Consider the following 24,350-nt stretch of genomic DNA (forward strand, 5'->3'; position numbering starts at 1 on the left):
TAAGATTTTTCATAGTTATTTAATTCAAAATCAGTTTTCCCAGAATGCACCTGACCACAAGTCTGCATACTTAAATATAGAACCAAGGTAAAATTACTACTTAGATAATCAAACAATGAATATAGTATAGAATTTTCATTAAAGACCCTCTTTAGAAAAATCAAGAGCTTCCATCAAAATGGGCAGGTTTTAAAAACAAAATTGAAAACTAATACCGACTACTTTTCTATTAATGCATGTTACAGTATAAAGTCAGATGAGTTTAACAGTAAGTCAAAGAATTATTAAATATTCATCTGTTTACCGTACACATTCATGTGATATGTCACTGTAGCTTTCAGTTCTCACTGTTACAGTTCATTATGTTGCAGGTTCAGCAACACAGTTTAATTGTAGCTTTTTAATAAGGACCCTCCCTTCCAGCAGGGGGAGCACTTGACCCAGGAAATGTTCCCACAGCAGTTCGCACCTACACATTCGTAGCAGCCTTCTGCAGCAGCTGCAGCATTATGGGATACACAGGGGCGAACTCCTTGCCCTGTCGCGCCCTCACCTCCTGCACATAGGCCTCCAGCGCCGCCCTGTGGAGAACAAACGCAAATGCACACTGTTCAGCGCAATGGCTTTAACAAACACCTTGCACAAACAAACTCGCAAGCTGCCACAAAAGAATCAAATCAATACTAGACGTACACACTTTGTAAGAGGCTATGCTTAGGATTTTTGTCATTTTAATCTTTTTTTCTCTAGAGTCTGCCAGTTTGCTGTAAGAAATCTTCAACCGAGCGGCCATGTTAAGTGGTTTGTGTCCAGCAGCTGAATGCCGTCCTCTCAGGCCATCACACATACTGCACCTGATCAGTGTGACCCGGTCCTTCTCTGAGGGATGATCATCCAGCCACTGGGAGTAGCGGGCTATGGACCACTCTGCCCTCTAGTGGAGACAAGAAAGCCTGTCAGAGGGGCTCATTGTAGAGTGATGTTATGGACGGAGCCAGAGTTTGTCCAAATGTGGATTGTAGCTTCGATGCAGATCTTGGGCAATTAGAGGTATATGACACTAGGGGGCGACGCTCCAGATCGGCCTCCCCATGACATACCTGGTGGGGGGACTTGAGGTCCAGGGGGGCCCGGGTGAACAGGAAGTGCAGCATGGTGCTGTAGGGGATGAGATCGCCCACAGCCTGGCTGCTGGCGATCAGCTCGCTGGTCTGGAAGAGCAGCGGCCTGCGGGGCGGTAAGCGGCCATGTGTCAGCAATGTTAGGGAGAAGAGGGCTGGGTCAGCTCCACCCTCCCACCTCCCACGGTGAAAAGAGGCAGCGCCAATCAGAGGCCCTCTACGTCGATCCAAGGTGCATCCCCCATGGCCCCCACACAGCGGCCAGTGATGTTACAACAGACAAAGCCACGGGGAAAATGTGTCCCGCCCTCCTCAGCTACCTGATGTGTGTCAGAGGCTGACTGAAAGCTCAGCCGCGTGTTAGATGCTGTAGGGACGCATTTTGCACACTAGAGGGCAGAAATTCATAAGCCAGGAGGCAGCACCAAGAAAAACTTGATGGATGAAAGAAAACCACAGTCACAGCAGGAGAAACTGCCCTCCCGATACAGTATTAAAAAAGTATGGGGGGGGGGGGGGGGGGGCAGGCACCAGTATTCACTAAGGTGTAAAACAGGGTAAGAACCAAAAAAAGGGAATGGGCCACAGGGAAAAATATCCGTGTATCCGTGGTTAAAGGGGCCAGAGATGTCAAAGAGCAGGGATGATGGGTGAATAGCCATAGGGGTGAAAGGTCAAAGGGCAGGGTTGCTTGGCGACCGCTCACCTGAAGGAACGTAACAGCCGATAGGGTTTCCCCAGGTCCGAGACGCGCCTGCAGAGCGGAGCCACAGCGAGCTCCATCTGAAACAGAGAAATGCGTTTAGGGAGCCGGTACAGGGTGGAGGGCACCTCCTTCAGGCCGCCGGTGTGCCCCCCACCCCCGCACCTGCGCAAAGTCGGCCGCCAGTCGCATCTTGCCCCCCTCCCCCAGGGGGCGAAGCAGGCTGCCATGCCGCACGAAGAGCTCGATGGCGCGCTGGGCGATGGCCTCTGTGTTGTCGTAGATGAAGTCCAGGCACTGGAAGTGGCAGAAGTAGTCACTCATGACACGCGAGATGAAGCCCTGCAGCTCCTTCATGTAGAGTGAACAGGGCACGTCAGGCCTGGTGGAGGCAGGCAGGGACCTGGGACAGGACAGGGAGAGCGTTCTTATTGGCCAGACGGAGGGGCAGGCCTAAAACAGTACTAAGAGCATATTCCTATTGGCCAGATGAGGGGAGGACTTAAAATTGAACACAAGCAGTACATTCTCATTGGACGGACAGGGGGGAGGGGCTTCAAAATTAACAGAAGCAACGTGCTCTCGTTGGCCAGACGGGCGTGGGCTTTAAGGGCACACAGCCACTGGCAACTGGCATCCCAAGGTGCAGCCAAAGATCAGTGCAAATGCACAGCACGTCCCCTGAAACACAGGGCAAATGCACGGCACGCCCACTCAAACACAGGGCACGCCATGACAAAGCAGGACGGCTCACCCAGAGAAGTCCTCCTGATGCATAGTAATGATGATGGCCTCCACGGAATCGCTGACGGACTGGAGCAGAGGCTGGACTGCCCCGCCCATCAGGGCCTGGACCTCCTTTAACATGGGGAGAGGGACCAACTGAGGAACAGCACTGGGGCGATTTCAGCTCAGCTCTCCCAGCCCCAGGACCCAGCTTCCTCACCAATGCTAGGCCACAGTGATCTTATGCATGATGCATTCAAGTGTTACAGTGATAAATCGGTGACAAATTCTATAGGGTCTTACGTAGCATCATACATAATGACAATTACAGATACACTATAACAACTAATTTTCAGTCATCAGTAATTTTCACAGATGAGGGATTATTTCAGCAGTGATTATCCCCGTGTGAGGACTGGTCTACCGGGCGGACAGACACCTGCAGAGCCGCAGAGAGGGACTGCTCCGCAGCCGGTGGAAAGGAACTCAGTCCGGACACCACCTGCAAAACAAGGACAGGTCACTCGGGTCAAAGGTCGACACGCCAGAGAAGATACAATGATGGAGGGAAGGATATGAAGGCGCACGCGGCACGAGAAAGACCCCAATGTTACCGCTGCCCCCAGCGGGGATAGTGCCTCAGCACACAAGGCAGAGTCAGGGTATGCGGGAAGAGGCCTACCTTCTCCACAGCCTGATGCAGCCGGTACAGGGAGTTCACCACTGCCACGTTCTGCCGCTGGCCTTCAGTCAGGGGCCCGATCACCTGGCTGGCATCGCCCTGCGTACAGAGCTGCGCGACGGAGAAAAGGAACAAGAAAGGAGTGCCGGTGAATGGGGAGGGGCACAGCTGTGGCATCTTTTGCATCATGCACTGCAGTGACTCACCAGCTGCTCCGACTTGACGCAGAAGAGCTGGACAGTCTTGGCGACATTCTTGGCCACGGCGAGAGTCAGGTTGGGGTCTACGACTGCCACGTTCAGCTCACTGCATGGGAGGGATTAAAGCGTGTCATGTGACCGTGCCATGTGACCAACCACAGCGAAATTAAATGGATGATGCGGCAGCAGTTATCAGACACACAATTCAAGTCATTCAAAACAAGCAAATTTCCTGTAACTTTCAATTACTGTGAAATAGCTATTAGCCAAATGTGTAATTGAGTATCTCATTATTTAACTTGGTTAAAGAGTTGCAGTAAATATTCATGGTAAAGCAGTTTAGATGAGTAACGGAATCCCTTTTCTGAATTTTACCAAAGCAGCGCTTTAAAAATCCATTGGGATGGAAATGGATGAATTTGGGGTCCCTCTGCGATCGCTGCCTCTTTGGGCCGCTAACAGACCACAGAACACAGAGGAACCTCCCAGCCTCATTCCAGGTCATTTCACTGCCGATCCAGAGCTGCGCCCCCAGCACACCCCGACCACCCCGGTACCTGGCTATGGTCTTGATGATGCTCTCCAGCTCGTCACTGGAGGGGGGGTTGCGCCCCCCCTGTGGGAACACGAGGTTGATGGGGTCAAAGAGGCGGGAGAGAGACTTGGACAGGTAGGCGGCTTCATAGGGCTGCAGGGAATCCTTCAGGGCTTTTTCAGGGCTGGGGGGGGGGGGATAGGGGGGAGAGTGGGGGGAGGGAGAGAGAGGGGCATGGGGGGAGATATATAGGTGTGTGTATATATACAGAGAGAGAGCGAGAGAGATATTGAGACAGACAGACGGAGGCAGGGGAAAACAGAGGGGGGGGGAGAGAGATCAGGAGAAGCCTTCAACAAACAGGCTTTAGCTCCCCACAGCTAAATCTGTCAGCAGCAGGAACCAGGAACTTCCATAGACTTACCTACCTATTTTAAACTTCAAGAACAAAAGCCTGTTAATATTCTCAAATCTGACTGCTGCACAGAAATCATCTGGCCGCGGTTGATAGGAGAGGAACCCACCCAGCAGGCAAGCGACCAATAAGCCGTGAGATTTACATACACACGTAACGGCTGGACAGACGCATGGCAGATTCGAAGGGAGTCTGGCTGAAGACCGGGATTATTAAAACTGCGAGATGGCTGCAAACTAAAACAAAATACATTTCTGCGGAAACGCCATGTACCTGTCTATGTCCGTGTGTACTGTGAGTGCATAATAAGCTGTTAGTTTTAGTTAAAGACTTATCAATACAACATCTGTACCACACTTCATGAACGTGACCTAAGAGCAGCTTTGCTCGACAGCGCCCCCCCAAGGCCTGGCCTCAAAGACTCCGTGGCCTGGCGCATTGACACAAGAAGTGCGAGCATGCCGGCTGCAGGACAAATGTAGACGGCTCCTCATTAACTGCACTGACTGGAATTTCACTAATTAAGCAGAATATCAACATGGGGTTTGATGCCTAATAAATACAACAGAAAAATCTATAACAGAATCCCTCAAAGGTTCAACAGCAGAGACCCTTCCTGGGATTTGAACCAGCGACCGTCAGGCCATAGGCCCCTGCTTACTCATAGTCCTTCTTGGCCTGCATGAAGACATCCTGAGGCTCCAGGTCCACCACCTGCAGCTCAGCCGGCTGGTCCAGGCCCCCACCGCTCGTCAGCGCCCCCTGGATGCTGGCACTGTACTGCTGCAACCGCTTCCACAGCTCATTGTAGAGGCGCAGGAGTTTGGGGTACTCGCCCTCCAAGGCCTGCTTCAGGAAGGAAGAAGCTGGGGGGGGGGGGGGTGGGGGGGAGAGTCAGACCACCTGCGACACTCCGATCACCAAACAGCCAGGTGTGTAGCGACCGAAATGCATGGTCGGGGGGGGGGGGGGGGGGGGATGGGGGGCTTTGTCGGAAACCTAACAGCCTGCAGACGTTTGTTTTCACAACACGACACCGTTAGCGTTGTTAACGTGTCAGGCCATCGCGACGGATTCGGCAAATTCGGGGTCAGCTGGGAGCTCACTGGACTCCCTTAAAAGGAGCCGCGCTTCACGTGTGTATCCAAAAAGGGGGTGAAATGGTACTGACAGGCAGCCGGTGCTCCCTGAATCGGAGGAGGATCACACTGCCTCACGCGAACTCGGCACTTAAGCTACAGACAAACAGCCGGATGCATGGTGACAGGGTTAGAAATGTGGTCTGGAGAGAAGTGTCACAATAAACAGTAACGAGAGGGCAATCAGCTGCTGTAATACGACAGGGGAAGGACTGGAGAGGAATGGGGCAGTCAGACACTCCCCACAAAGGGATTGATTGGCGCGACTGTGGGCCTCGTGCATGCTGGGAAAACCATGCATTCAGAGTGTGGTAGGACATGGGTACGGGACAGCCGGGCATTCAGAGTATGGTAGGACATGGGTACGGGACAGCCGGGCATTCAGAGTGAGGTAGGACATGGGTACGGGACAGCCGGGCATTCAAACGCAAAACAAAGAACTGAAGAATAGCAGTAGGAAAAGATCTGCTACGGCAGGGCCACCACCCTTCTGAAAAGTGACTGGCTGGGGGTTTTTGTGTAGCCAATTCCCCCTGCGAACACCGGGGGGCGACACTCATGGATCGGTAGGACTCACCAGAGGAAGCCTTCTGGAACTCCGTGGACAGAATCTGCGTGACGGCATTCCAAAAGGTGTGCATGATGTCTGTCTGGCCATCCTGCAGGACGAGAGAGGGAGTTTTACACAATGAGTTTTTAGATAGAGACAGGATCAGGACGAATCACTAACAAACCTACACTTAATGGCTGATATAAAAACGGATGCACCCCCCCCAACCAACCTGCACAGACACACGCCCCAGAAGCCTGGGGGCATGTTCTGGATCTTGACAATTGCATGGCATCAAAGTACAGGTCTTCATAACGTTTTTTACCACAGTCTTGTGTGAAGCAGCTTTCTAAGCCACTCATCATATAAGCAGACAAGGTGGAGGACACATTTCGTAAAGCCATTTCCTGGACACGGTGTCAGTGGACTGAAGACTGCGAGGACCACAGCCACTCGCTGAGGCTTCTGGGAATTAAGGTAGGGACACCATGGAGCAGAATACGAGATTCTGAAGACCACCTTCCCCTCGCAGGCTGCAGACGTCCAACATGGGACACTCAATGTCGCCGCCCCCCCCTCCCGCCTCCACTTTCAGGGTGACATGTCAAATTAATGGTCTGGGTAATAACCTCTGACTGTTTCTTGAGCCTGTAAACTGCACCACAGGTGAGACAGCGGATTATAGCATTGAAGGTGGCTGCTGGTGGCCTGGGAGATGGAGAAGATACAAAGAAAGGACCCTCAGCCTGACCCCAAACATGCTGACGAGCTGCTGAGATGTTCAGCACCACGTGGACCCAGTGAGGCTCACCTTGATGATCTCGTCTATGAAGCAGACGTGGGTGACTGGATCCCTCTTCTTAGTCAGAACCTTCTGGAGGTGTTGCACCTGTAAATGCAAAAAGACCCCCAAAATGTCAGCCTAGCCACAGGCTGACCTGCAAGCCCACAACCCGCAGCAGAGTGGCGAGAAGGAACCCACGGGATGGACTCCAGGACGCCAGGACACCGTACCTGACCACAGGCTGCACAGATCTGATCCAGAAGCTTCTCGAGGTTGGTCCAGAGGGCAGCCCTGAATGCAGCTGTGTTGCCTGGGGTGGGCATTGCAGCACGGCCTGGCCCACCTGGACACCAGACAGAAGCACAAACAGAACTGAACACACACAGGTCCACATTTCAGTCTTTACAGAAACCTCACACAGCTGGCTTTGCTCTTAGCATTTAAATCACCTAATGAGGAGCCCTATTCCAGGACTTTCTGGAACTCTTACTTTATTTGAATAATAAAGGAACTTGTAATGTTTGCACATGGAAGACAGCATCACCTCTGGCATTTCCAGGCTGGGTCAGCAGCCGAATATCCAGCGCCGTGGCCACATTCTCCTCCACAGAGAGCCGGTAGCCCTCCACCACGTTGGTTATGGTCTCCCGGAGAGTCCCCAGGTTGTAGAAGACCTGCAGTGCGGTGCCCACCTGTGTGGGGTTCTGGGAGAGGAACGGAGAGGTCAAGTGGGTGACTCAGGGACACCAGGCTGGCCCTTTTTTTGGGGGGAGGGGGTGGAGAGTTCATGAAGAGAAACCAGTCCTGGATTTTAGATGATGCGGTTAAAATGTAGGTAGGTTAAAATGTTGATCCAAACCATCAGCTAAGCAAAACCTAAGAAAGTTCCACATACAGAGACAAAGGCCCATTTGGGAAAGCTGAACCAGTTCCAGATCAACACAGTGATCCAGAGCCCTAAAGACAGAAGCATCGTACAAACCCATTGCCAGGACAAAGGCATATTTTATGGCTATTATCAAGATCAGCATTTTTCAACCCAGTCCTCATGAACCCTCAGCAGTCCACATTTTTGCTCCCTCCCAGCTCCCAGCCAACCAGGCACAATGAATACCTGGTACAGGTGTGCTTGGGGCAGGGGGAGGGAGCAAAAATGTGGACTGTGTAGGGGGTCCCCAAGGACTGGGTTGAGAAACAGTGATCTAGGCAAAACACTGAAATAACAGGAAACTTCCCGCCATGCCAATGGTGGGCCAGGAAGGCCGAGTCAGGCACCAGAACAGCCCCCGTTAAACGAGCAAGCAGGAGACCACCATTGGCACGGTGCTTCTCCGGGGAGAGGCTCAGAGTCCCACAAGCCCCCCCTAGGAAGCGCAAATTGAGGTCAGTCTCTCGTGTTCCCCGCCGCTCCCCCAGAGCCACCCCCACCGCCTTAGGGGACATGTGGAAACTAGTTTAAAGCGCAAAGTGAAGTGTGCCGATCCGTAAGACGGAACGTGCCAGAGCAGCATCCTCCATACAGCCTGCAGCCCAACACGGGGACTCGCCGACCCGCTCCTCTGACTGCCAACCAGCAATCCCGCACCAGAGCCTACCCTGCTCCTAATCAGCGACACCCTCTGCAGAGGAGATGGGTGTCACATCAGACACAGGCCTCACCTCAGCCCAGGTAAATGAGTCTGTTTTTAGCCATTTAAGGTACATGGCCTTTAAACCCCATACGTTACATTAAACACACCTATAAAAAACCCAGATAACAGGATGAGTATAATGATCTGGGGTGGGATTTCAAACAGAGCACCAGGCACAATGACCCTCCGAAAGGACATTAAACGCTGCACCTTGGGCCTGTCCTCAATCTGCCCGTCCGTCCGAGTTTTGCAGCTTCGTATCCGGTCAGAGGTAAAGAAAGCACTGTGCCGAGATGACCCATATTACCGCTGGCCTACATGTTTCACTGAAACAGCAGTCAGGGGACCGATTGGCAAAGAGCTTTACGTTTAATTTGTAAGAGCTGTCAGAAAAACAGCATGCACAGCGTGCAAAGCCGGCTTGGGCACACAGCCCTGAGACCCATCCTCAATGCCTGCATCCCTCCCGTTTGCTCGGATTTAATTTCATATCATTTAATATCATTGTTGGGAACCAGACAGCACAGGGAAATAAAACGTAGATGAATCCAAAAGGATGACAAACGACCCAAGAGGGAACTTCAAAAGACACGTGGAGCAAGCGGCTACTCAAAGATTTAAAAATTTACATTATCAAATGACAGGAGGCTTAACAGGAAACTATTGGGGCAGATGGGAAAGATGAACACAACCAGATATTCGGAACAACACTGAAGTCAATGAAAAAGCAGGGACGGCTTTGTGTTTATGCAATATCACATGAAGCACTGATAAACTGGGAGACCTGAACTTGTAAAAGCCATTCAGACTGCTCAATAGAGCAGGAACAGGACGGGGATATTATGAATAAACATTTAAAGCAAAACGTGGGTCGGGAATTAGATAAGAGAAGCCTGACATAAAACATCTCTGCTCAATAAAGCACACATTGCTGAACGAATTGTGCCCAACAAACGTGAATATGAAATTCGCCACACTGTCCCTTACCCCACTTATTTAAAGCCAATTTCACGCCTAACGGGTTCATTATCGTGGTCTCGGCTAGAGGACTTTGTCAGCGCATGGCCCTTCCCTGGGGGCAAGCCTCGCAGGTGGGCCTCCCTGCACCCAATCTCCAGGGGGAGCCAGGAAGCCCCACACTCGGCAGACCGAGTCTGCTCAGCTGCATACAAGCAGCGGAAATTGCAGTCATTTCACAGTGAGGTCCCTCAAAGTCTGAGCGACCAAAGGTGAATGGTCAGAGAAACCAACATCTTGACACGAGCAAGTCTTACGGTAGGATACAGACTAAGACCATACAGAACAAGTCTGATGTTTATCCTGAACCACACTCTGCAAAACTACAGGTCTTCACAAGACTGACAGGTACAGCGGATTCGTGCACATACAACACTGAGCAGGCCCCTCACTGAACAAAAAAAGACCACTGACACCAACAGCACTGGCCGCCTCCTTCAGAGCCCCCGTCATGCCATCAGGGTGACATGTTTGAGTGCAAAGCAGGGAGCAGAGCATAGAGGGTGAGCCAATCACGGAGGGGACCACAAAACCGGGTATACACAACGACGCTATGGGAGAGACCCTGCAGGTCCCGTCAGTCTCAACAAAGACAAGGTGAAGCAATTACTCCTCTCAAAGCCCCAGGCTCTGACCCCAACCATAAGATTCACTTTTCAAACCCGATGGAACCTCCAAAGCGGTGAACACCCCATTCCCTGCCTGTGCAACCCCGAGTCCAGGCAAACAAACAAGGTATGGTTTCCAAAAAAACTCGATCAAGTCATTTTACAGCTAGAATCGCAACACCATCATCTAAGCGGCACAATTCCACAAATCAGGCATTTCCACATTGACTATTTGATTTTTAAACAGAGCCGTTCTTCACACTCTTACCCTACAGCGCTTAACGTGAATATGGAACAGAATTTCAATTCGACCTGAAGACAATTATCGTTACAAATTACCTCAAAAGCAATTACAGGCAAAAAATTTACATAGTACAAAAAACAAAGAGGCATCAAACAGCCCAGAATGGAAGGGGGTCTCAAACAGGGTTCTCTTGGAGAGTATGCCATTTTCTCTGCTCTATACAAGAGAGTGATTTTTAAAAACCCAAGATCAAATCACACCACGTAACAGAGCGGGAACGGCACACAATAGTCTCATTTCACTCAGGAAATTACGGTGAAGTCTATAAACAGGTTCACCATCACTCAGAGCCATTACTCGTAAACATTTAATGGAGCGGCTTCCCAAGAGGCACGGTGTTCGGACAGCCATGTCCATCTCTCCGTCGTCGTAGGTGATGCTGAAAGGTTGGAAGGGGAAACTGATCATGAAGCACCCAAGAAAGGTCATGAAAACATTCTCAGCTTGAGAACCAGTGACCGCACCTTCAATGAAGCTCTCATTCACAGCCCAGTACATCCTCCGCAGCACCCTAAACCTTGCTGGGGGGTGGGGGTCTGGATCCTCCCCTTGAAGAACCTCTGCCATTGGCCATCCCCATCCAGCAAAAGCTACCCCCACCTCACTCTTCTGCAATATCACACCTTCTCCACTCTTAACATTCAATCTTCTCTACACTGAAAAAAAAATACCAGTGTCACCAAGGTGATTCAAGTTACACAGGCACCTGTATTTCACAGTTATACACCCGAAAACCCATATGCTGACAATAACAGATGGCCCCTCCCTCAAGTTAGGGACTATCCACCATAAAAATAAGTATTTTCACCGGAGATAATGACACAATATTTCTCTCCTGACAAATTCTCATGTGCTATGAACTACCTTCTTGAGGGGCCTGGAGGACACTTAAAATTATCTTTAGCAAATAAGATCTTAAAATAATGAGGAAGGAGTGCATACTCTAGAACACCAGCATGATACGTTATCATTAACCCACTTTTTCCACCGAGAAGCTTATTTTAAGTACAAAACTAAATGTCCTGCATCATGTCTGACTTTGACATTTTCATTCATCTCCTTACTGGGCTGAAACAACATTCACCCAGTCAAACCCCATTACTGCAAAAGCTGTCCCAGCAGGAGAGACCTGTTCTGGACATAAACAAGCCTGGATCTGCTTTCATAAACAAGTGTGGCTTATCAGGGTGGTGACACGATGCTGTATTCATATTTCACAGGAGAAACAGCTCAACCCTGATGATAGAAGCCTCAATATGTAAGATAACAGGCAACTCATTTTATGGAAATTACGAGTAAATGAGTGTAGAAGGTACTGAAGTGGTGTCAAAGATGTGGGACTGCTTCAAAGAGAGACTGGAGATTCGGTGCAGTATGATGTCATATTCAAACAGATTAAGCAGCCAATCAAATGGCCAATCAAATCATTAAAGGAACGGAGCCCGAATTCTGAAGGCTTCCGGAAGGCAGGTACTGTTGCCATGGAATTGGTACCGGGCAAGGAAATATGAAGCCCAGGGGCTTCGTAAGCAGACGGCTTCACCTCCCTGTCCCCAACGAGCAGGCTGGGAGGCTAAAGCCACATGACAGAGCCAGGCAAGAACAGACAGTCCCTGCCTGATGGTGCTAAACCAGTTTGATGGTCACCACGTGTACTGGGAGAATGCATTATCACCTCAAACAAACTCTTAACCCCTCATGCTCGGGATTCCAGCTGCGAGCAGCAGAAAGACCCCTAGGAAAGCTGGGGGGGGGGGGGGGGGTAGCAGTTTTGGACTTTAAGGACATTTTTTTATTCTTCCTAACCCAAGCAGAACAGGGCAAAATGCACAATACACATGGCAGAGCTACAGACTGCCTTGGGCTGTAGAGGATCACGTGGAGTCATCAGCAGAGCTGGTGTGGATTGGGGGGGGGGGGGGGGGGGTCACCTTTGTAGCTGATGACAAAACTACTGAGGAAAAACTGATACTTGATACATCGATGTTTTTAAAAGTACCTCCTGATTGCTTCAGCAAAAGGACATTTTTTTGTATGAGAGACATCACCTGTCCCAGCCCACTGCCCCCCTCCCCCTGTCTCACAAACATTCATAGGGTGGGGGGGTGGGGGCAGCCAGCTGAGACTGCCACGCCCCAGACGGCCCCTACCGCGTGTGGTATGTACCAGGGCAGCTAAATATATCCCTGTGACGTGGAGACAGTGATGGAGCATCGAATGCAAGCCGGGGGGGGTGTTGGCTTTCAGCTGCCAAGGCCCTTAGATCCCAGAATAACAGAAACACCTAACATGGTAAAAATCAGGAACCTACTAAACAGCAGGACACCCTGTTCCTTCAGAACAACAAGGGTCCTTCTTGGACTGCTGTCAATACTAGTACTGAACCATGGGCGGTGGGATATTCCATCCTTCTTCGGGAAAAGCCTGCATTTCTTTGAGGGACAGAGCAGGTGGGAAGGGACTTCAGGCTCTGTGCTCCATAACTTCCCATAAAGCATCAGTAACGCTTACATCCGGGGAGGCCACAAAGGTGTTTGACGTCATCCTGGTGCTCGTGAAACCATGAAACCACAGCTCAGTTTGGTTAGTGGCACGTAAAGGGACATCATCCTGGAATATGAGGAGACCACGTGGGAACCACAGTTAGACCCGGTCCTGAAAAACGGCACCATCTTCCTTGGCTGTTATACGACCACACAGAGCATACGTCAATGTTAATGATTCCCACGAGGAGGCTGAACACACCAGCTCCTATTGTGGATCATCCTTTGGCTTTCCTCAACTGTAAACCCACCCAGACGCCGATGACTCATTATACCACTTCCCCGTCTCTCCCATTAAATCAGGGGTTCAAGGTTTTACACGTTTCAGCACTATGGCCTGGGAAACAAACCACTTCTGAGCAAGAGCGTAGCCACAAACTCCAGCTTTTTTCTGAAAAAATAGAGTGTACGAAAGACCCCTTAGCGGGTTATTATGCTATTGGTGTCTTATGAGCTGCACAAGACAATAAAACATCCATCCATCCCAACATTTTAGGCTGAGTGCTGATTCAGTTCTCTGGAAATTCTTGAGGTTGTACTTTTGTGGAGTTCAGCACTTACGTTGGGCGACTAAGCGCTAGCTACTCTCTGCAGAGGCAGTTTGTGTCCCATCATGATTTTTATGACTTGACAAATAACTCCACAGGTTTTGTGACCGACATACGAACTGGTTACCTCACATCACCCCGAAGGCTCACAGATCACGGCGCTCAGGGTCAGACCTCATCTACAGCTGACCTACAGCCCAACACGGCTCACCCTTCTTCTAGAGGCTTGAATCGTCCAGCCACTGTACATTTATACAATAACAAGGTGAAGGGGACAGGGCTTCATGCACAAAAGGCGACACTGAGCAGAAACAGACTCGGCCTCCTGTTTCCCGTCGGCTGGCTTAACACTCTTAGTGCCCTGGAATCACACACAGACCCATTTAGCCTCATCAATGGCTGGCAGCAGAAAATATAATACATATCGGACAGGAGAGGCCCTGAAAGAAGCAAGATGCAGAAGCAGATACGGAGAAGCCATCAGGGTAACAGCAGTGATGTGGAAGTCCGTGGCTACTGTAGTCAGCACTAACAGACGGAAAGGGCAGGGATGGTGATACGGGTGTGTGAGAGCTGCCCTACCTGGATCTCCATGCCCTGCTCCAGCAGTCTCTTGGCTTGGTTCTCCACCTCCAAACGGGCCCGGCTTATGAACAGGAGGTCATTTTCGATGACGTCGATGCCAGACAGGTCAACACCTTGCGAAAGGTAGTCTGTCGGAAAAGGACGAAAATCCCAAAGGTTGGTCCCCTGATATCCAAACAGGCGATGGTAACTCCAGCCCTACGGTACGCAGACGTAACTCCGCTGCCTCACGTTCCCAGTGTCAACGCGCACAGAGGGTGCCTTCCATTCCGAATTTGCTCCAGAACTGCAACCTCACGGAATGCTGCCTGTTTCCTTGGTGATGACCTAAATTATCCACCATTTGATGAAGTTTCATTCCGAACATTCCTACATGATGGAAAAGGGGGCATATCCTCCCAAAAGCCCTCAGCGTGTCCCCCTCGCCCCACGGCTCACTGGGTCAAGGCAGCAGGTTTGGCACGCGATCATCTGCTTGTTATCCCGTTAAACAAACCCACAGAACCTGCTCACATGGATCGGGTTGGTTAAAGTGCCCAGTCCCAGCTTGTAAGACATCGGCTGACGCCGGTGAATTAAAGTGAATCGCAACAGAAGGCAGGGACAGCGGGCAGAGCCTGTCAGGGTCCTTCTCTCTGCCTCTCACCCATAATGCACTGCGATGAAGCTCAGCTCTCTCTCTATAAACCCCAGTAAGCAGAGATTTGGGGGGTACAGGACTGGGAGGGACATCCTGTCCGGCTGAGGAGTGAACACTGTACTCCTCAGGTACTCAGTTATCACTCAGAAATTGCACTGACATTTTTTTGACTAAACTTTCAATTAAGCCACTTGGCTATTCTGTCCCGGGAGTGTTACGACCCCCCCCTGTAACTGAGGGAGGGGGCCCACTTCACATGGGGTGGGCGGGAGTGCTCTACTGATTAAGTGCCGTAATAAAATCCTCATTAATTGTCTACCCATGGGGCGTGCTGCGGGGGGCAGACAGGGTGCCCCGTCGGCTTTGGCGCAAACACAACGTCTCTGATAAAGTAGTAAGAGTTTAAGAATTCAGTGGGTCCAGCGATGAAAGGGGAGAGGACCCCCCCCCCTAGATATGGAAGCATATGTGTAGCAAAATTCAATTTGCAATGCAATATGCAAAATGGCAATACAATATTCAAAATGGCAATGTAATTCTGTATTTAAATTTACATTTTCCATCACCTCCACACGTGCAAAATTTGGTGCAGAATGAAATTGAAGACTAAATTATTTACATTTGCCATTTCCAACAGTAGTCTTAAGTTGTAAAGTGCATACTATTTTAATGCTTTATAAGTAGCAAAATTAAAATGAAAATGTATAACCCAAATTGATTTGATATGTGTAACGTGTCCAAGCAGAAACAGTAGCAAAATTATCATTTAAATGTTATTTGTCCTAAATGCATTTAGACTAACAGTTAGGACACTTACGATTGCATTTTCATCATGACGCCGTAGGATATTTGTAGCAAAATTCAATGAGGCTTTGAAAATGCATTCCGAGCTGACCACACCCACCCTACGGCAATCATTGCGTCAAAGCGGGGATTGGCGGAAGCGTGTTACGTTTAGATTGTTTGAAACATGTAAATAATATAATTTAATCTTCAATTTCATTCTGCACCAAATTTTGCACGTGTGGAGGTGATGGAAAATGTAAATTTAAATACAGAATTACATTGCCATTTTGAATATTGTATTTGCCATTTTGAATATTGTATTGCCATTTTGAATATTGCATTGCCATTTTGCATATTGTATTGTCATTTTGCATATTGCATTGCAAATTGAATTTTGCTACACATATGCTTCCATACCTAGAAACCCATATCTCTCCTACCTCAGAACTCACCATGTTTACTGTTTATTGCAAGCCTGAGAAGAAGAGGTACAAAGGTGGATTCAGTGTATGATGACCTCCAAGGGCTCTGACACAAAACCGCCCGGCGCTTCCAATAAAGGCAGGATAAACTTTAGTGCTTATCACACAATCCCTCCAGAGACGGGCTGCCCCCGTTTCCTCAAACTGTACGTCGCTTTGGATAAAACTGCCTGCTAAATAAATTTTTTAAAAAGTAAATGAAAATTACATTGAGATTCATTAACCAGATGCTTTTATCCCAAGCGACATACAAGTGAAGCAGATGTTACATTACAAACATATGGCTGTATGCGGAACTAGCGACCAGGGCAGGACAGCGTCGGCGCACGAGTGATACGGGACGTCACGGAAGACCAGAGGGACCAGTGTGATCTACTTAGAAACATTGTCGCTTCCTAGAGGAGCATCCAGTACTTGTAAGAATCAGCAACCTGCGGGTGCAAGTGGAGACGAGAGACATGACTGGCACTATCTGCAGTTCATTCCGGGGGGTGGGACTCCATCTCACACAGGTCAGACACCCCCCCGCGCAAGTCACTCAGAGCCCCCGACTCTGCTGATGTCATTAACCGCATAGTATTAGTACAAAATCAGCTACAGCAGGCATCAGAAGAGCCCAGACCTAGTCAGTGTGATCCCGGCTTTGGGCGATTATCTAACCCTGATCTTCCCGTTACCCCACATGCCCCCCGACGTTCTAGTCAAGATGGCCTCCTTCCCGCGGCCGCGACGGCACAGCATGGTGGTGATCCCCCCCCACAACGGCACATGCCGGGCCCACAAAGGAGAGGGCCGTCCCACCCGGTGGCGATCCCCCCCCCCCACATGCCGGGCCCACAAAGGAGGGGGCCGTCCCACCCGGTACAATCCACGGCTTGTTCTCCGCGTCCGTCTGGAAGCGTCAGACTGCGTCAACTCAAAAGAGTGAGAGAAAAAGGGGGTGGGAACAGAGGAAAAAAACAAAAAGGTTATCAGCTGAGAAGGGGAGGAGAATTTCAGGAGAATAATAAATAGAATAATAAAGCTCCAGTCACCAGGGGAGGGAGCGTGTGGATTTTCTATGGGTTTAATTGACCCCCGATTACACAACAAAATTACAAAGGAAATAACAGTAACAGTCAGGGTGGTTCTACATGCCACCTGCCCAGTACACAGAAAGCCGGCGTGACCCATCAGGACATTAACATATCGGTTAACCCCCCAAGCAAGACCCAGCAGCCAAAAACAGAACACACCTCAGAGCAGGAAGCTGAAAATGTGGCAAGAAATATTATCGCCCCCCGTGACATTTTAACACACATTCCCGTCGTGAACTGGAACGCTCCGAGTTTAGAGCCCATGTCCCGTCGTGAACTGGAACGCTCCGAGTTTAGAGCCCATGTCCCGTCGTGAACTGGAACGCTCCGAGTTTAGAGCCCATGTCCCGTCGTGAACTGGAACGCTCCGAGTTTAGAGCCCATGTCCCGTCGTGAACTGGAACGCTCCGAGTTTAGAGCCCATGTCCCGTCGTGAACTGGAACGCTCCGAGTTTAGAGCCCATGTCCCGTCGTGAACTGGAACGCTCCGAGTTTAGAGCCCATGTCCCGTCGTGAACTGGAACGCTCCGAGTTTAGAGCCCATGTCCCGTCGTGAACTGGAACGCTCCGAGTTTAGAGCCCATGTCCCGTCGTGAACTGGAACGCTCCGAGTTTAGAGCCCATGTCCCGTCGTGAACTGGAACGCTCTGAGTTTAGAGCCCATGTCCCGTCGTGAACTGGAACGCTCCGAGTTTAGAGCCCATGTCCCGGATAGAGAGGTACCTATAAAAGGGATGCGTCAGAGGGGCCCCGCTGGATAAAAGCCGTCCCAAAGTGTACCCTGAATTCCCAAAGAGGAGAGAGAATTTTCCACTTCTATCTGATAGACAGCAGCTCAGTCTAAAACTTCCTGCGTCCCCCACCCCAAATTCACTGTCTTCCTAAGTGGGGAAAACCCCTGCAAAGACAGCCATACATGTGCTCAGGGGCACCTCCTGCCAGTGCTTCCCGGCACCTCCTGCCAGTGCTTCCCGGAACAGGCTCCAGGTTCACATCTGTGCACAGAGCCAGCGGCCGTGAAAAGCTGCAGAGGGACCATTCGCTAGTGCTAGTGCACAGAGCAGGTCCTTCCTTTTAGTAACTGGTGAGTAACTTTGAAAGTATTCGAAATGTCAATTGACCTTTCCTATGAGAACATTACGAGGTGTAACAGCATGTGCAGATCAGTACTGACGACTTCTCGTCTCAGTTAAAGCATCATTCCGGCACTATGCTAATGCTACATTAAAAGAGCATGATTCCCAATCATTTCTGATTTACTAATCAGCAAACTAAAGTCAAAGAGCCCTTTTAGCACCGGCTGCAGATATGAACACATGCTGGTGGTTCCAGTGTCCACAGCAGCTCAGCAGCATCCAGCCAGATGCCTCCGCCGCAGACTCTGTACATCAGAGACACGAAACCGCAAAAAGCACGAGACTGAGGCAACCGCCACCTCTTCAGAGCTGCCAGGGGAGCAGGAGACAGGATTAACAGAGAGGGCGGAGCCTAATTATGGAAGACCAATCGAGAAGGGCTAAGTCTGTTACGGGGGACCAATTGGAGCAGGGGGTGGGGAATGATGCTAAGCACCAGAGTGAGAGAGAAGAGGGAAAGAGCATCAGGGCAAGGGGGGGGGGGAGAGAGAGAGGAGAAGAGAGGAGTTTGTCATGCACTCCACAGGCAGACAGAGACAGATGAGGAGGCAGGATGGCCACAAGTCAGAGCAGGGGACAGTGACGGAGGGACAGCGTGGGGGGGGGAGCAGCGCTCCAAAAGGCGTCAGGGACACGGGAGCCCGCCGCTCACCTCCTGGGGGACTAAAGCGCCACAGATGGATTTCGGAAGAGCACCAGACAGCGTGACAGACGGTAAGAACTTCCATGCGGTCGAGGGCAATGGCATGGGCCCCTGCACGGACATACATTAGGCCAGAGGTCACAGGAGCGTCAGGGTCTGTCAGCCACGTCCATGCATGTACATGGGATTAACACACTCACACAGCAAGGTGCGTAAGCCAGGCTGCCCCACGCGCCGAGGGGTCCCTTACCCAGGCTGCCCCACGCGCCGAGGGGTCCCTTACCCAGGCTGCCCCACGCGCCGAGGGGTCCCTTACCCAGGCTGCCCCACGCGCCGAGGGGTCCCTTACCCAGGCTGCCCCACGCGCCGAGGGGTCCCTTACCCAGGCTGCCCCACGCGCCGAGGGGTCCCTTACCCAGACTAACTCCCTCCGCAGATGGCAGGAAAAGGTTAGAGATCGATGAACAAGGAGTGATATTCACTAAGTGCTGCAGGCGTGTAAGGCGAAGCCAGCCAGATGTTTTCCAGAGGCAGACTGGGCAGGAGGAAGAACCTCTGTGTTCAGATAACCCCTCTGAGTGGGAATAATACCCCCACCCACCCTGGCAATGTAGGCATACAGGGCAACACCCACCTCAAACGGCGACCCCGCGATCTGAACAGCGCAGACGGGTTTCATTCTCCATTTTCAGTGCAGAACTATACACTTGCTGATAAAATGTGTCAAAGAACGGTCATTTCTACACCTGCATGCCAATGTAACAGACAAAGAGCAAATGAAGGAGGCTGCCTGTTTCCCACAGTGGTGCTGGGAGGATGCAGAGGAATATGAGCTCCCACCCCATTCCTGCATTATGGGGACAGGGGAGCCTCCTAATATCCTTTACACCTCTCTTTGCTCCCCAGACACCCCGGGCAACGACGAATGATGCAAGCCTGAGCCGACATTCCACTTCTACCTGTACGGACTTCGGGACGCCCGTTCGGAAAGGCGACACGACGGTGACACGTTTACACACAGATGTGTGGCTGGTCGGTCCTGCCTGGATGTCACAGAGGCCACTCCTGGCTGACTGAGGATTCGCCACCAAGGCTCCCGGCCAGGCAGCAGCAGGAGAGTCAAGGGTCTCTCCTTTGTTAGTGAGGAGTTGGTGGAGAATCAGGACGAGCGGCACCCTCACCCGTGCGGGGACATGCAGGCTGCTCCAGGCACTAAAATTACAAAGCACACTGTCGCTGAACATTTTTAACTCTGCCGCAAGGACTCCATGCCTCTCAACCTCCTGCTGCTGATGGGACGAGTCTGGAATTGCGTTTTCTGGAAAGCTCCTGCCGGATGTGGGGATTCGGCGGCTCCCTAACCTGACGCACGCTGCACCTCTTTTCGTCACAAGCTCCCTGCATCTTTGCAGGAGTCCCGTCCCCTGTCCTAAGTTCGACAAGGCAAACCCAGATTGTCCAAGGCCACGTCACAGCGGTCGGCTGTAGGCACTGCAGGGAGCTTCTGAGGTTGAACATCTCTCCTTTCTTTACTTGGAAAACATGGCAAGTTCTGAAGCCAGCCCGTCCGGACTTCGACAAGCCGGGACAGGACCATCTGCCCAATCCTGAGGCGGCAGCGTTCTGGGGAGGGGGGTAAGTCACTGGCGGGGGTATGGGGGAGGGGAGAGTGAATAAATCATGGGCAAGAGAGCTAATTATACGGCGATAAACATGGAGAAGCAACACAAACCAAAATGCCGGCCCTGATAAATTATGCAAAGACAGCTTCCAAGAGGAGTCTATGCAAAACACCAATTAGCACATCTGCATGCTCAGTGCTCAATTACAATCCATAACGATTCAATTAACTCAATCATGACACACAAGGTCAGCTACTGAAATAACCCAAGCCAGCTTACGTCCGTCTGTTAGCTCCCCCGATCTCACGGCTTTCCAGTTTTGCTCCCCCCTCCCTGAGAGGCAGCCACTGTCAAACCACCACACATGCATAAAGGATTCCTCTCACGGGCTGTACGACAGGCTCCGCTCATCCCGCAGAGTTTCGGGTAAACATCACGCTGTTGCTTGCAAAACATCAAAATGGTGCACAGACCACAAACACCGCACGCGGCCATCGATGCACCACAGCAGTAAAGAGCACACCAGGAGCGCAACTGAAAACAAATACCGAACAGAAACAGGCGGTACTGCCTCAACCCCGACATTTATCAAACACGACTCGTGACGTTAAACGAGTTAAAAGAACCCACCCAAACACATCCAGAGCAAAGTGAGAAACACATCCCATTATGCGTCTCCATGGAAACACTTCCATACCAAAACTTGCTTGTCCTGGTTAGAGAGACGACTCACGCATCCATGCGTACAACATGGTGCATCAAAGGTAAAAACGGGTCATGAATGTGACACTGTGCCCTCTCTTTTGCACAGGATAATGTTCATTCCTTCCGATTCGGAGAGAGGAGCCACCATGAACAACGTCACCGCGAGCGACGACACCGAGTCCTTGGGCGCTGGTGCCAAGCTGGAGATGAAGTACCCGCTGAGCTTCCAAGTGGTGCTGACGGGCTTCCTCGTGCTGGAGATGGTGCTGGGCCTCAGCAGCAATCTGACTGTGCTGGTGCTATACTGCGGCAAGTCCAGCCTGGTCAGTTCCGTCAGCAACGTGGTGACGGTCAACCTGCACGTGCTGGATGTGCTCATCTGTCTGGGCTGCATCCCACTAACGGCCGTCCTGGTGCTGTTGCCACCGCCGGTGGCCTCCGGGGCGGCGCCGTTGTGCTGCTTCCATGAGGCCTGCGTCTCCTTCGCCAGCGTGGCCACAGCCGCCAACGTGCTGGCCATCACGCTGGACCGCTACGACATCTCGGTGAAGCCGACCAACCGCATGCTGAACATGCGTAGGGCCGCGGCCCTGCTAGCCGCCGTCTGGGCCGCGTCTTCCTTCAGCTTCCTGGTGCCCTTCATAGAGGTGGGCTTCCTAGGGGTGGAGCATGCCGACCAGAACCGGACAACAGCAGACTGGTATTACACCGAGCCGGGCCTCTACTACCACCTGCTGGCCCAGATTCCCATCTTCAGCTTCACCGCTGTGGCCATGCTCGTCACCTACTCAAAGATCATGCAGGCGCTCAACATCCGAATCGGCGCCCGTTTCCATGCCAGCCAGAAGAGGAAGGCATGCGCGAGGAAGACGGTCGCTATGACGATGCGGCCAGACGCCACAGACGTCCCGCGCCGTCACCCCATGCTGGGCATGCGTGCGTCTGTCTCGGTGATCATTGCCCTGCGCCGGGTGGTCAAGAGGCACCGGGAGCGGCGCGAGCGGCAGAAGCGCCTCTTCCGCATGTCCTTCCTCATCGTTGCCACCTTCCTGCTGTGCTGGACACCCGTCACCGTGCTCAACGCTGTCATCCTGATCGCGGGCCCCGGTAACGTGATGGTGCAGCTCCGCCTGAGCCTCTTGGTCCTGGCCTACGCCACCACCGTCTTCCATCCGCTGCTCTATGCCTTCACCCGGCAGAAGCTTCAGAAGGCCCTCAAGGGCAAGATGAAGAAGCGGGTGGTCTCTGTGGTGGAGGTTGAGCCGCCACCCCCACCGAACGATCCAGTCACCCACAACTCATGGATCGACCCGCAACGGAACAAGGCGGTGACTTTTCAGGATGAACAGGTCAGGCAGAAATGCTTCTCGCCCAGAAATGCTGACTGACCTAATCAATGAGGGCAATCCTGTTCATAAAATCTGTAAATGTACCGAGATGTACAGCTCCTGCAGAAGGACAGATTTATTACTGTAATAAACGTGCCGGTTCTGTGGGTCACAGGGCTCCCCCTGCTGGCCACACTCCTCGCACATGCCAAGCGCACATTAGCATAAGACAGGTGTAAGCCCAGGTTTAACAGATGCGTTGTGACATAAGACAGCCACGGGCTGGGTCACAGCCAATCATAGACGCATATTATTATTTTTTTTTTTTTTTAACATTTTAACGCTTGTACCATGACAGTGACAATTACCACAGGACAGTAACCAGTAGCCAATGGCAGTCAGAGGGATAAACTGATTTACAAATAAAAGAATCAGGTAGCATTGGGTTCAGCAGAGCATCTTACTGGGGCCACCAAAACGGCCCCCCCCCCGGAGAATGGGAGGGTGGATTCACAGCTCCGGTTACACAAATTGGAACCAGCCACCCCCCCCTTTCTGCGAAGACAAACAAACCACAAGTCCAGCTCCCCATTATCCATTTCATCCAGAACCATCCCCAAAGCTTATCCAACATGCAGTACTGTCCCACACCTGCACAGCTCCCCCCCCCCCCAATGTCCCAGCATGCACCTAAGCACCCTGCGTGCACTCCCTCCCCCAAGTCACAAACCTTAATTTCCTCATTACATCATGCCCCCCCCAAGGGTTCCCAGCTAGCTTTTAAAATACTTTTAGTAACAAATATGCCTGCCGATGCCCGAGTCCCAGGCCATGCGGTCCTGCCTGATGCTGCTCCTGGGTACCCCAGGTGTGAGACAGGATGCCAGACATTTGGGGATTAGCTGGGAAGGTACTCCGGGTCAGGCTGGGTGAGGAGAGGAGAGGAGAGGAAAGGATGGGGGAGGAGAGGAGAGGAGATGAAAGGATGGGGGAGGAGAGGAGATGAAAGGATAGGGGAGGAGAGGAGATGAAAGGATAGGGGAGGAGAGGAGAGGAGATGAAAGGATAGGGGAGGAGAGGAGATGAAAGGATAGGGGAGGAGAGGAGATGAAAGGATAGGGGAGGAGAGGAGATGAAAGGATGGGGGAGGAGAGTAGAGGGCATCCAGCTTTCCAGCAGCTTCCCGTATAACACCGGTGTCACACTGGGCTCTCCGGCAGCATCCCTCAGCACGACTCCATGGCAACATCATCATCCTGCTTCCACAGGCTACACCCCCTCTCCTGTGTTCTTTATACAGTAACCTTCACGCGCCCATCCTCCGCATCCCAGCTCACCCCTCCCCCCCACAGCGGAGCGAGACGGTGGGGGTAGCAGAAGATAAACTGAAGATGGGTGTGAGGAAGGGCCTGTCGTGGCCACTGGAAGCGGCAGAGGGGGGAGAGATTGGAAGGTTAAGATCAAAAGAAACTAAGTGAGGCAACAGAAAGGGGGGGGGGGGGGGGGCTCGCAAGCTGCGCATCACATACTGGAACCAGAGAACCGATGCGAGACAGTCCACGTGAAGGGTGGTCGCAAGGCTCGAACCCAGCCACGATCTGGAGAAGGGCCCGAGCAGAGCCATTGCGACTAACTCGCCAACGTCTACTTCACTAGTTAATTGCACTAATCATGATTCCAGCCTGTTTGGATGACGGGATCGACTCCTCCATACTGTCAATGTCCACTGTGCTCTTAAATAAACCTGATCACTGCTACTCACCTTGTCGTATGTCCCGTTTTATATAGAGAGATACTGCACACGTTACACACGCTCAAGACAAGCAGCCTTATGGATCAGT

At 51.6% G+C, this 24,350-nt stretch overlaps 2 protein-coding genes across 3 annotated transcripts in view; one reads left to right on the forward strand and one right to left on the reverse strand.

Moving 5' to 3' along the window:
* The window catches only part of cog5 (component of oligomeric golgi complex 5), a 27,685-nt gene continuing 3,335 nt past the window's right edge, over window positions 1-24,350 (reverse strand). The window contains exons 7-22 of the mRNA XM_023838357.2: window positions 14,089-14,219; window positions 7,400-7,559; window positions 7,086-7,198; window positions 6,883-6,960; window positions 6,099-6,180; window positions 5,044-5,248; window positions 3,990-4,151; window positions 3,439-3,538; window positions 3,233-3,343; window positions 2,990-3,052; window positions 2,579-2,682; window positions 1,990-2,227; window positions 1,828-1,904; window positions 1,101-1,227; window positions 855-934; window positions 1-581 (exon numbers count right to left, since the gene is read on the reverse strand). Of these exons, the coding sequence (XP_023694125.1) occupies window positions 470-581; window positions 855-934; window positions 1,101-1,227; window positions 1,828-1,904; window positions 1,990-2,227; window positions 2,579-2,682; window positions 2,990-3,052; window positions 3,233-3,343; window positions 3,439-3,538; window positions 3,990-4,151; window positions 5,044-5,248; window positions 6,099-6,180; window positions 6,883-6,960; window positions 7,086-7,198; window positions 7,400-7,559; window positions 14,089-14,219 (1,943 nt within the window). The 3' untranslated portion in view covers window positions 1-469. The remainder of the gene's footprint in view (window positions 582-854; window positions 935-1,100; window positions 1,228-1,827; window positions 1,905-1,989; window positions 2,228-2,578; window positions 2,683-2,989; window positions 3,053-3,232; window positions 3,344-3,438; window positions 3,539-3,989; window positions 4,152-5,043; window positions 5,249-6,098; window positions 6,181-6,882; window positions 6,961-7,085; window positions 7,199-7,399; window positions 7,560-14,088; window positions 14,220-24,350) is intronic.
* LOC111857461 (G-protein coupled receptor 22-like) lies at window positions 18,012-24,270 on the forward strand. 2 transcript variants are annotated; one of them, XM_023838375.2, is made up of 4 exons: window positions 18,012-18,925; window positions 19,761-20,489; window positions 21,288-22,530; window positions 23,810-24,270. In XM_023838375.2, the coding sequence occupies exons 3-4, from the start codon at window positions 21,292-21,294 to the stop codon at window positions 23,810-23,812; spliced, it is 1,242 nt and encodes a 413-aa protein (XP_023694143.1). In that variant the 5' UTR covers window positions 18,012-18,925; window positions 19,761-20,489; window positions 21,288-21,291; the 3' UTR covers window positions 23,813-24,270. The 2 variants fall into 2 exon arrangements, with proteins under 2 accessions (XP_023694143.1, XP_023694136.1); XM_023838368.2 differs by having other exon boundaries at window positions 18,013-18,925; window positions 21,288-24,270.

Source organism: Paramormyrops kingsleyae, chromosome 3 (genome assembly GCF_048594095.1).
Source record: "Paramormyrops kingsleyae isolate MSU_618 chromosome 3, PKINGS_0.4, whole genome shotgun sequence".
Lineage (NCBI taxonomy): Eukaryota > Metazoa > Chordata > Actinopteri > Osteoglossiformes > Mormyridae > Paramormyrops > Paramormyrops kingsleyae.